At 39.3% G+C, this 13,512-nt stretch overlaps 1 protein-coding gene across 4 annotated transcripts in view; it reads left to right on the forward strand.

Annotated features, from left to right (window-relative positions):
* The window catches only part of ofcc1 (orofacial cleft 1 candidate 1), a 79,671-nt gene that overhangs the window by 46,732 nt on the left and 19,427 nt on the right, over positions 1-13,512 (forward strand). For all 4 annotated transcript variants that reach the window (XR_003444240.2, XM_027169841.2, XM_027169860.2 and 1 more), the window contains 3 exons: positions 3,399-3,632; positions 5,609-5,861; positions 7,791-7,954. Coding sequence is in view for 3 of the 4 variants with exons in the window: in XM_027169841.2 (XP_027025642.2) it covers positions 3,399-3,632; positions 5,609-5,861; positions 7,791-7,954 (651 nt within the window). In the remaining variant the exon portion in view is untranslated. The remainder of the gene's footprint in view (positions 1-3,398; positions 3,633-5,608; positions 5,862-7,790; positions 7,955-13,512) is intronic.

Consider the following 13,512-nt stretch of genomic DNA (forward strand, 5'->3'; position numbering starts at 1 on the left):
CTTCAAAGACGCTGCATGCAGAAGTGGCATGTTACAGCCACTCGAAAGTAGTTCATCCGTTTGTATTAGCTCTTTGCTCTGAAGACATTTGTTCGTATTGCTGTTATTACAGCCTGTATCATAAGAAATGCACAGCTCCACATCCATAAATGTTCCCAGATAAATAGGTCTGTTTAGCACGTCGCTCTCCTTTCATAGACACAGTCTGAGAAGAACTTGTTGCTTTGAGGATTCACCCTTAAATGTTTCTGAAAGCAGTCAACTGGCATTAAAGATGAAAGCCACAGTCTTAATTTATGTACAGCTACCGCTGAGTTAGCTGAGCACAGACTAATAGTGTATGCATTTTTTTTGTTTTTCATTTCAGTACGAGACTTCATCATGGTGACTAGTGTAATGGTTTTGGTCTGTGGATTGTGATTTAATCTGATATTACAGATTAGCTGTCTGGTATGGATTTTTAGGTTTAACTCAATTTTATTTGTATACTGGTTTTAACAATGGACAATGTCTCAAAGTGACTTTATTAAAAAAAAAAACTTGAATAGAAAGTACAAAGTTTTTAATTTTAATTTATATTCATCCCTTATGAGCAAATCTGTGGCAAAGAAAATCTCTCTGGGAGGATGTGGGGAAGAAGCCCGGAAAGGAACCAGACCCCAATGGGAACCCATCCTTATGTGTGTGACACCTCATGCGATTATATATAATTTACTTTCTAAAACTGCATGTAGACAATTGGAGTTTTGTAACCAGGAGCAATTGAGAAACCTATAAATCAGCAAAATTACTAAATTCATTATAGTTTTAACACTAATTCCTTCCTGCCAAAGCCATCGAATGTTCAATAATGGAGACCCAATTGCAAACCTGACTGCTGGAACAACAGTTCAAAGCTGGCACCACAGCATACTAGAGGTTTTATCCACAACAGTCTCATGTGTCTCAAGGCTGTCTATGAGGAGGCATCCCCAGCAGCAGTGAGCTGGAACACTCCAGGAACAGTCCAGGAACACTGGGCATGATGAAGGAGCACACTCTGCTTGGAATGTCTGTCCATCACAGATCACCATGCACACACACATCCACACACTCTTTCAAACTAGGGGCAATTTAGACTAACAATTCTACTTACTAGAGAAACCTGAAGAAACCCATGCAGAGACAGACAAGCACTGCAGAGGCATGTAATCATGTGCATACAGAAAACCTGCTCATCTCTTTTATGGATTAATAACTATGATATATTACATTCTTTTGTTTATAGTTTTAATTACTTAACATTTTAATATGCTTCACTTTCTGTACTGACTCTGTAGTGTTGTCACACCAACAGAATCTCAATCACAATTTCCTCTCATTCTAATTTCCTCTCCCCTGTCTGCTTTTCTTTTTCTTTATGCTTTTTCACCTACAGTAATCTCTAATTCTCTTAATTCCATCCTCTGATACAAAAGACTAAAAAGTGGGTTTTGGATCATTCACTAAAAAATGCCTATGGCCTGAAACAAGAAGGAGGGAAAAAGCGATAGCAAATAACTTAATCCACTAAATAAAGGATAAGTCCAGTGTTTAAGTAAGCCAAGATTTAGAACCCTAACCAAAGGCACAAATAGTTCCCAGAATTCCAGCCCATGGGCTTGAACGTGTAAATCAGTTTCAGAGCTGGCAGAAAAGTTCCTGCTCACTGTTCTTTATTCTTGATATAAAAAATTCTTGTTACAGACCAATACACTGGCATCTCACATCTGACAGACAACATCATGAAATAAAATCTCTGTTTATGATGACGAGATTGTCAAGCAAATTCAAATATATATATATATTTGGTATTTGATAATTAATATTAATATTGTAATATTTAAAATGTTGTGTTTTAAATGCTTCACACCCTTTTGCTCCTGAAAGTCCTGCCTTGTTAAATATATACATGGTGTTGAAAACTGGTTTAGAGACGATGAAAGATTTCACATTCTGTAACAAATTCTCTGTTGAAGTGACCTTTTTTTAACAGACAGCTGAAAATATTTCAGTTCATGCATCATCAATATCTTCATTATGGCAGTGATGGAAGTCATCTTTTATTTGCTGCTCTGGCATGATGCCCGTTGACAGCCAGCCATCTTACACTTGTTTCTGACACACTGGCTTTTTGTCTAGTGCCTGGTTTTAACTTTCGTTAGAAGCACAGAAGGCTGTTTAAACAACACTTATCATGATATTGCTATCGATGATAAAATCATTCTCACACACTATTCAGGGTTACACTCTGTATCTGTGTAAGCCGAGCACTCATTGACGTAGTGTAGAGTGAGACGATGGCCAGTCGTTCATCCTTGTGGTACGCTGGTCACTGGATTGTGACACATTGTAGAATAAATTTGTAGTGAGTATCCAGATGAATGTAATGCTTCCGGTTGTCTATTGCTGCATGTAGATCAGTGTCAGAGCTGAGCTGCAGACCTAAACAGCTCTTGTAGTGCACTCTTAATATTCCATAACACGCTTGCAGTATATAAAAAGAAAATAATTTTGTTGATGAAAATGTAAATGTAAAAAAAAAAATGTACCCTGACCTATTAGTTCCTCAGGCGGTCTTGGTTGCACAATACCACTCGGCTATAAACTGTTGTAGAAAGGACATTATTTACATTTACATCATTCAGTGTATAGTGTCATGCAAATGAGGATGGGTTCTGAGACTGGTTCCTCTCAAGGGTTCATCTCAGGGAGTTTTTCTTGCCACCTTCGCCACAGGCTTGCTCATCAGAGATACATTGGATGTTAGAGATAAATAATAATTTAATTTTAAACTTTTTTTTAAAGTTTCTGTGCTTTGAGATATATAAGTATAGAAATTATTAAAATATATTTAATTAGATTCTTCACTTAATTTAGTGGAAATTTGAATCTATATAATGTTTTAATCAAACACTTCAATACTTCTGGAGCTGTCTCTATTTCTATACATGTAAGTGCAGGGTTTTGTTTATTGTGTGTGTGTGTGTGTGTGTGTGTGTGTGTGTGTGTGTGTGTGTGTGTGTGTGTGTGTGTGTGTGTGTGTGAGAGTGTGAGTGAGAGAGGAATAGAGAGAGAGAGAGTGTGTGAGAGAGAGAGAGAGAGAGAGAGAGAGAGAGAGAGAGAGAGTGTTTGGTGTTTCTTTCAGCATGATCCTTAGTCACGCCTAAGCCATGTTTCAACACTAGTTGATAGACAGCCCATGATTCTGAAGCTGGTGTGTGAAGTTTATCCTGTGTTTGCACTGAGCTTGTGTATATAGTGTGTGTATACATACAGTATAATACATGTGTGTGTGTGTGTGTGTGTGTGTGTGTGTGTGTGTGTGTGTGTGTGTGTGTGTGTGTGTGTGTGTGTGTGTGTGTGTGTGTTCCTCCCAGATCTCAGCGAGCTGCTCCACTCTATAATATTGTTTGCTGTGGTCCAGCAGAGCGGTTGCGCATTGTATGGCGTATGCTTCCCACAGAGCTTGGATTATCTGGAATCCCTCGGCCCAGTTTTGGCCAGCTCACACTCCTCCTCACCCTCATCCTCTTCACTTGGTTTCCCCGCCTTTACCTGCACTACTGCAGCCAGTGGCTCTACCTTCATGTTCGAAACGTTCCTGTCAACAGGTGAGACAGACGTATAAAGAGTAAGTGAGTGAGTAAGTGAGTGAGTGAATGAGTACATGGGTGAGTGAGTGAGTGAGTGAGTGAGTGAGTGAGTGAGTGAGTGAGTGAGTGAGTGAGTGAGTGAGTGAGTGAGTGAGTGAGTGAGTGAGTGAGTGAGTGAGACAGCACACATGACAACAAGGCAAATTCTGAACTGAGTGTGTTTTTAGAGAAGAGAAATAAAGAGAATTATGGAAAGACAGCAACATTTTAGTATTTTATATGCACTTTTTAAAGAATTGAAGCCACAAAATCTGGAACTCCTAATGCTATTTTTTATGCATTTACAATGTGCTTGATAACTTCCTGAATTTTCTATACTGAGTGCAACATCTGTCTTATTTACAAACCCTCCCTTAGCTTTTAATGACTCCACATGGGGGAAGTTCAACAATTTTAGATCCATTCACAACCTCCCTTCAGTATGCACTATGTGGAAAGAATTTAGAATGCGTTATTGTGTCAACAGGCATTTGTCATAAAAAATATAATAAAAATGAAGTCAGATGCTCTGGTTGCACTGTGCATGTGGTGTTGATTTAATTTATTGTCTTGGAGAGGTGCAGTGAATATACTTACACCCCAGTTCTTTTTCAGACCAAATCAACACCACAGAACATGGGAAATGAATTAGAATTGTGTTGAGTGAATGGATGGACAGAGGGAGCAAAGGGGAAATGGGGATAAACAGCAAGTAACAGTGAGGTGCAGTGGCAGATGACAAGTTCCTTGTGTCTATCTGTTTTTATCCTCTCTGTGTTTCTCCACAGGACTGGAGTTATCACACACACACACACACACACACACACACACACACACACACACACACACACACACACACACACACACACACACACACAAAACTTCATCATTTCTGCTATGCTCCCTGTCAGTCATGCTTTTAGGTCAGTGTGTTACAAGTCTATGATTTCTAAATGAGAAGTGTTGCCAGTGACATGGTGGAATGAGCTCATTCTGAGACATGTATGAAGTTTCTCAGTAAGTTTTAGAGGTGAGATAAACTGTTTGGTCAAGATTCATGTCGCTTATGCAGAAGATGGCTCACGCTACTTGTCCAGAGGAAAGTCAATGCAGACGTCTTCTGACTAATCACCTTCATCTTGATGGGAGCAATCACTTCCTTGATGACATAACCACAGCCATAGGACTCACTGAATGATTTAATGAGGATGAAAATTACATAAGCATCTATAAGCATCATAATCTCTGGTCTTTACAGGTTCAAGTGTATCAAATAGCACTAGCAAATATACAAAAAAATACTAAAAAAAAATACTAATTTTGATGAACAACGAGTGCATTTATTATGCAGCACTGTTTGAGAGACTTGCAGTATCTGTACCAAAGCACATTGCAGATGTTCTGGTGGCTTGTGGTTGCCCAACACCTTACTAAAACTCGTTATTTTTTTCCTTTAAAATGTCACCTGTCTGTATTCTCTATAAATCTCCCAGTAAGACTTGCTTATGCTTCGATGCCCCGTTTGGTCAGGGAGAGGAACTCCAATGGGCCGATGCAGGTGTAATGGGGGGTGGTGCTGCCTCACTCACGCATGCTAAAGGAAATTAATGAACAGACAAAAAGACCAGCGTCCTGCAAATGCTAAATTAAGAGAGCTAGGAGGCCTCCTATTCAGTGAAACTGTGCAGCCTGCTAGTCAACATACGTCGAAGCTGAACTTATCCTTTATGATCCACAATCATGTCTTCACAGTTTTATCCATTCTAACTTATAACAAATTTCTGTATTTACAGTGGATATAAGCCAGAACTGGGTTTAGCAGAGATCACTATAACAGACACTATCTTTATCTTCTCACTGTCTATTCTCTGATGTGTGTCAAAGCCCACATAAACACAAGAATCACCCTCTTTCCCCCGTTCTCCCCCTCTCTGTTTCTTACCCACCCTGTCTAGGTTTTGCTTCCATGCCCACACAGTGGATTTAGTATATCAGAGCTCTCTCCTGCTCACCCTGGAGGAACTGCTGCTGGTGTTGTTGGGGCCCTTGACCTTGAATGCAGCTATGTTTCTGTTGCTTCTGATCAGATGGCTCTGTCAGCTAGTGTTTGGCTCAACTCCTTCCTTCCTGTCAAAGCTGATCATGGCTCTGGGAGTGTGGACAGTGCTTGACCCTCTGGCGGTCTTCACTGTAGACGCTGTCCTTGGGGTAAGTCACATAAAATCATATGAGCATTTTGGCACTGTAAATAGAAGTTTCTAAATTATTGTAGCAAAGTGACTTTAGAAATACAAAGTTAAACTAGTTTGAGGGTTAAAGTGAGAGTTTGTCACAAAGAGAGAGAGAGAAAGAGAGAGAGAGAGAGAGAGAGAGAGAGAGAGAGAGAGAGAGAGAGAGGGAGATGTAGCTTGATTAGAAGTTTATGATTATTCAATAAGTTCTAAGCTTCTGTGAACGGTTTGATTATACAGGAGTTATAGAACAGTATTATTTGATTATATCCTTCATTTGCTGTACTGCAAAATTGTTGCAGGCATATTTTCATAATCTCGCATATTTTCACTGTGGCTTACATAATTAACCCCCGCGACTGTGTCTGTGTGTGCAAACACACACAAACTGCTGTGATCAACTGAAATACATTTGTTATTTTCAGCATGAAGAGAACTAAAGAACTGCACTTTTATTACTTTATACCATTTCCAATTGTTTATAAAAATTTGTACTGACTAAACATCATCATTTATTACCCTGAACGAAACGTCATAAGATTTCCGAGATGCTGTACTGAAATATATTCACATAGCTTCTGGAAGCCCAGTTGGCCTAATTTTAACAGTGCTCTTCTTCTTCTTCTTCTTCTTCTTCTTCTTCTTCTTCTTCTTCTTCTTCTTTCAAAATTAATGAATTCATGACCTAAACCTCATTAGATTAAGGCATTTTATGTACAAACTGATGCATAGCTGAAAATATTTCAGATTTAACAAACTTAAAAATTGTAATACATTGTACAAATTCAGCAAAGAAGCTCATTTATGTTTAAGGAGAGGATTTGTGTGTGTGTGTGTGTGTGTGTGTGTGTGTGTGTGTGTGTGTGTGTGTGTGTGTGTGTGTGTGTGTGTGTGTGTGTGTGTGCTGGTGAGTTAAAAGCTGAAAAGGCAAGCCACTTTGTCACCGTGTTAACAATCTCTTTATCTTAACCTACTGTATTTACCACAGTGTATATAAATACTGTAACTCCTGCTGCTGTTGCAGCTGCATATCAGAAACTATACAGCTGAGATCTGTGGCTCACTTTGCATTGAGGGCCAGTTTGATTCTTCACAGATGAAGACATGTTCCTTGATGTTGGGTCTAGCAGGTAAAATAAAGGTTACTGTCCATAATGGTCCTTTTGGGACAGTGACTGAAGAAATAGAGAAGACATCTTGAGATGGTTGGAAGGTGGATTTTAGGGATTATTAGGGATTATTAAAGGTTATTATTTTATTAATAGAATTATTTCATTGTTAGGATTTCACATTTATTTATAGCTTCTGTGGTAACTTAACAAAATAGTAAAAGGTTAATTTTTGATACCCCACTAATATCAGTAGTACTTTACGCTTGGTAATGGTGCTTAATTGTATGCAGGGTTTCATTTTACTGCTAGAAAGAGAGTTAAAAGGATCAGGAATTAGCTGGACTAGATGGACCTCCAGTTAATTATGCTGTTTCCACCACATTGCTCAGTGTGAAAGTAGTTAAATGTGAGGATGGTAAACCTTATTTTGAACTGAAGTGCTAATCGTACAGCTTTCGCACTGCTTTTGCACTGTTGCAAAACAATGCTTACCTAATAAATGTCGCTTTTTAAATTAGCTGAAAATGGTGCAGCAGCAGTGGAGCACACACACATCCCAACTGCTGTCTTACTTTACTGTACCTGTTCTGTTAGCCAAGAGGTCCCTATTCTTAGAAAAATGTATAAAATTTCCTACACTGCACAAAGTTTTGTCTATTTAATGTTAAAACAGAAGTGTTTTCATTATATATAATGTGTGTGTGTGTGTGTGTGTGTGTGTGTGTGTGTGTGTGTGTGTGTGTGTGTGTGTGTGTGTGTGTGTGTGTGTGCGTGTGTGTATACATCACTTCCAGCGTCTGTCTTACAGTGCAGAAAAGCCAGTGGCTGATGCCGCTAAGCTTTACTGGCACTTCCATCGCTTGCAGCAGTCAGGCACAGCCGGAATTCTCATCACCCTTTTCCTGTACATCGTCCTCTTCTTTCTCTCCTTCACCATGCTCTACATGTACTTTCTCAGGTGAGCCTGAGCCACAAAGTTTTTTATATGGTTTGTATTTCCTCTGCGCTAACTGTTTCACAAGGCTGTGTGCAGGCTCATATATAAAATAGTTACGCATTATATAGATACATACAGTTCCTTACAAAAGTATTTAGACTTATGAATACTCTCATGTTAATGAATTACATGTGATAAATTAAACCTGAGACTAAGAATTATTGCAAAGTGACATTGGATTTATGTTGGGAAACCTTTTTTTAAGGAAAAAAAACAAACAAACAAACAAAACAAAACCTTGCTTGCATGTATTCAACCCCGTGCTCTGAACACATACAGTTTACACTGATGAAATAAACTGCCCTAATGAGGACACATTTACCTTAATATCAGCATCCCCCTGTGAATCATTAAAGATATTTGTCACATTTTTAGAGATATGACATATGGGAAAAGCCACAGAGAAGCCAATAATCCCTTTAAAGAAGCTACAGAGCTCAGTGGGTGAGAGTGAATAATGATGTACCAGTCAATTATATCAAGACCAAATGGATGAATTACAAAAGGTAACATTCGGATCCAAATGCAGGATGCAGACAAGCGTTCAAGTTAAAGCCTTTAATGAGAGCAGGGAAAAATGCAGGATAAAGTGAAGAGAGAACAGACAGCAATACAGCCACAGTAATCTTATTCAAACACAGTCCAATAATCCAGAACTGACAGGCAGACACAACACAGGGCAGGCAGTAATCCAAGTCAATAGACAGTCCAATAATCCAGAACTGATAGGCAGACACAACACAGGGCAGGCAGTAATCCAAGTCAATAGACAGTTCAATAATCCAAAACCAACAGACACAGCAGCACAGAGCAGGCAGAAATCCGGAACGGACAACAGACAGGGTCAAAAACAGGCGAGGCAGAACAGGAAGTAAGGCAGAATGGTTCTCAGACACACAAGACAAACTGGACAGACCATCTGACAAGGAACGTGTGCTGGTGGCATGTTCAAATAAGGTGTATATAATAGTGATTTCCCCGGACGTGCTGCAGGAATTGGCCAGGGGTCTGAATACTTATGCATGACACTGTTATGTACAGTATATAAACGGCTAATCATTTGGCAGCAGAGCAATGCATAAAATCAAAAAGCATCCCAAATTCACAATACAACTGAACCTTAAAGTGGATGAGCTACAACAGGCTGCAGTGGGACTTTCCAAAACTGTACAATTAAAGATGAGAAACAGCCTAGTCTGAGAAATCTTGATTTCTGTGAGACAGAATGAATCCATGGAGTCAACCTTCCTTGTTCAAACAGTCCAGGCTGGTGGAGGTGGTGTAGTTTGGGGAATACCCAGTATTAATATAGTCTTAATAGTTTTCACTGCATGCATGAGTGTGTGTGTATGTGAGTGAGTCAGTGAGTGAGAGAGTGAGTGAGTGAGTGAGTGAGTGAGTGAGTGAGTGAGTGAGTGAGTGAGTGAGTGGGTGAGTGAGTGAGTGAGTGAGTGAGTGAGTGAGTGAGTGAGTGAGTGAGTGAGTGAGTGAGTGAGTGAGTGAGTGAGTGAGTGAGAGAGTGAGTGAGTGAGTGAGTGGGTGGGTGAGTGAGTGAGTGAGTGAGTGAGTGAGTGAGTGAGTGAGTGAGTGAGATAGTGGATGAGTGAGTGAGTGAGGAGTGAGTGAGTGAGTGAGTGAGTGAGTGAGTGAGTGGGTGGGTGGGTGGGTGAGAGAGTGAGTGAGTGAGTGAGTGGAGTGAGTGAGTGAGTGCGTGAGTGAGTGAGCTGAGAGTGAGGAGTGAGGGAGGCTGAGGAGAGTGAGTGAGTGAGTGAGTGAGTGAGTGAGTGAGTGAATGAGTGAGAGTGTGAGTGAGTGAGTGAGTGAGTGAGAGTGTGAGAGTGAGTGAGTGAGTGAGTGGGTGAGTGAGTGTATAATGTATACCATGTTTTCCTTAGCTGGTCTTTACTGGTATTTGACTGAAACATCTATGATAGACCTGCTACATAGTGTCCAGTAAAAATATTCAGAATAGTACAATATTCAAGCACACAAACATATAGACTTTAGTCATCTTTTTTGCAATGCGACTAAACACCACCAGCGAATAGTCATTCTATCATGCATTTAAACAGACAATAGCAAAACAGCCTAATATATTGTTCTAAACAGTTTTTGCTTAAAAGCAAGTGATTCTGTCTTAATGATTCAGCAAAATGGAAAGAGTAATGAACATCTTATGACATATGATAGTGGTCCAGCTAAAAAGAAGTAATGTTGTATGTTTAAGAATATGCCTTCTAAGTTAGTTGTTAGACGTAATTTGCAATTTAGTATCATTAAAAAAAAGATAAATCAAATGTTACTAGCAGCCATGTCATAACGTCATGTTTTGGAAAGTTTTCTTGTTTTTGGCTGTTTGTTGCATTCATAGGCTTGTTGACTAATAATATTTATGTTTATTTACCCAGAGCCGATCCTGACCTCCCTGGGGCCCTAAGCAAAATTCTGCTAAGGGGCCCTCCTACCTGACCCATGAGCTATGTAAACATTTGCCACGCATTCACACTTGCACTGGCAGAACTGCACAGCTAAATTAACTAGTCAGATAGAGACTAGAGACAGAAACACATCAACTTAACTTAACTTTACTGTTATTTGCTCTTGCTGACATCAAACTTGACCTGATTGCTGTTCTCGCATTTCACTCTCATTTTGTTTCTTTTTTCTGTTTTCATGGCCAGATGGATAGCTCCGCTTCATATTGTCATCTACACAGTAAACAATAACACACACTGTAAAATTCGGCAGGGGGAGGCGGGGCCTTGCGTAATTTGCGGGGCCCTACGCAACTGAGCGTATAGGGCCGATCAGCTCTGTATTTACCTGTGGACTATGTGCAAAAATTTTATTTAAATGTCATTATTACATATCCCACAAACTCAGTATTCTCTGCTAATAATTAACATCTGACTAAAATACACTCATTTGTCTGTAATCTGCATCATTCCTGGACACTGTGCACATGACTGGCTCATACTGGTTCTATTTTTCTATGCCATTTCTCAGTTACAGTCTATCCGTAGGGTAAAAAAAAATGGAATGACTTAGTTCATTGTATTTTAGTAAATAGAAATAAAGTTCATTTGGAAATTTATCAGGTAGATACAAGCAAAAATAACTGTCCTCTCAGTCTGAAATTCCTACTTTTCCACTCTTCTCAATTGTTCCTGCTCAGTTTTATGAGTGACATGTAATTCACAAAGGCACTGCATCAGAAGTGTGATCTGTGAACTGTGTGAATGGACAGGATAGGTCAGACTTACTGCAGATGGGATAGGTCAGGCTTTCTGTAGGAGTGGTCATGGTTGGACAGATTTGCTTAGACTTTCTGTGAGATCTGACTGAATTCGCAAGCTTATTTACTGGCAGGATTGCACTGGCTTTCTGGAAGAGTGGATGAGAGTGGTCAGATTGTGCAGGAATGAGATCCAAGTCCAGCTGCCCCACTAGTATTACGTATTTCATTTGGACACACTATCTTTTCTCCCCTGACCTTTCTGGTGCATAACATTTCTGCCCATAATATAAAATACTGGTATCCTGTTCACAAAATGATAAGCATCATAAATAGGCTTTAATGGGACATTTTCCTCTGTGCCTTCATCTGGCAACCGGCTGCTGATATAATGCACCTTGATTTAATAGTCTCAAGTGATTGCTGATGAGCAAAGGACCAGCATAAAAAAAATTAAATGGAGTTGATGAAATGAAATCCTGCTCTCTGGGGTTAGTTGGTGTGAGGGTGCCTGAGGGATGTTGTAGTGGTTGAGTTGCCTGACCACCGTTGTGTCTGCAATGCATTTCACACAGTAATTTTTCTTTTATGTTTACTGTTGCAAGTAAATAATAGACTATATTCAATAGTGTAAACAAGATATAGTTGAATAATGCTTTAGGAACTGGCTTTATTTTCCAGTCCAAGGTATAAAACTGCTCTAATCCTAGGTTGGTATTAATGAAGCTTCAGAGATTCTGTGCTCTGCTGTTTATTGTATGTGTTAGTGTCATGTCTATCTGTCATTTTTTGTCCAAGCGCTGGGACAAAAGCATAGACTCTAAATGTAGGCCTGTTTATTACCCATCATGCTTTGTGGTTTAAGATGTTCCTATGGGCTGCCTGAAGAGAGACAATGACACACCAGCTGACCTATTTCTGTAATACCTCCCAAGGCTGCATGTATAGATAGCTGTTTTTTAATTACATTTAGCAGGCCCTGCATCACTCCCTGCAAAAAGGAAAAACAGAATGTTACATTAAGCACATTATTAAATTTAGTGTGATGTGCAATTCAATTACATTGAAATGGCTTCAATGTAAGGAGTAGACGTATTAAAAAGTGTTATTATGTGTTGGACTGGAGTAGGTTGGTCTTCACCACACTGAATACACTTGTATTTACTCTACAGTATGATGTGTGACCTCACTGTATTGTCTGGCATCTTTCTGCTGGATGTTAGATATTCACAAAAAGATCACACTTGACAAACGTATCCTGAAAGACCACTAGAGATCATGGGTGGAAAATAATTCAAATCGGGATGTTACATGGAGTTGGCAAGTATGGGGGGAAAAAATGACCTTTATAAAAACACCATCTATCCCTGAACATTGTATGTGAATAAACCAGGATATCCAATGCATAGAAATTATGACATAATAATGAAATAAATAGTATGTTAAATAGGTCTTGTGTCAGTCTAGTTCAGGACAATATTGTTGACAATAATGTTCTTTTACTTACATTTATTTGGATATGATCATAACATTAATTGTTGCCAATTCTGTAAATCGTTGCTAAAGATATCAGTGCGAAACCGTCTGATATTCACTCCATGCCATGAAAGCATGGTCATGTCAGTGAACTGAATCTTGCTTTGTTTCCGTGTATGTGAGTTATTCAGATGCATTGAGGTCATGTTTTACATATGATAGCCAACAGACATCACTCTCTGCCTTCTCCCATTGAGACAGTAAGCTCTTCTCTTGCATGAGTTAGTCTTTTTTGTCATGTGAGTTTTATTTGAGTTCCGATTACCCTTTAACTGAACCAAATCCCTTTGTTGGGGTCGAAGATCAGAGAGTTTTGAACAGAAGCCAAGTTGTTAGATGAGAAAATGTCTGATGCACTGCCACCTCAAGACTCCAATCAATAGCCGTTCCATCTTCCCCGTTTTACTCAAGCACTCCTCATCAGACAAAGCATCCATCTTATCCCTGCACACAGATCTTTGAGGCTAAGCTAAAGCTAGGATTTACTGTATGAAAGAGTGAAGATATTAGGCACACCTTAACAGCCAAGTTATTTTTTCTGTTTATCCAGTGAGACAACACAGCTCAAAAAGGTTTCCAAAGTGTCAGAACCCATGCCAAGAGTTGTTCTATAAAACTGGGTGTGTACAGTGCAACATGAGTTCAATTCTAAACCATATTGTGCCTCTCATTTCACATTCATTTTGAATGGAATAGTGCTAATTGATAAAACAGTTCAACTGAGCTATTGTGTTTGACAATGCTACAA

This window comes from Tachysurus fulvidraco, chromosome 25 (genome assembly GCF_022655615.1).
Source record: "Tachysurus fulvidraco isolate hzauxx_2018 chromosome 25, HZAU_PFXX_2.0, whole genome shotgun sequence".
NCBI classification, from domain to species: domain Eukaryota; kingdom Metazoa; phylum Chordata; class Actinopteri; order Siluriformes; family Bagridae; genus Tachysurus; species Tachysurus fulvidraco.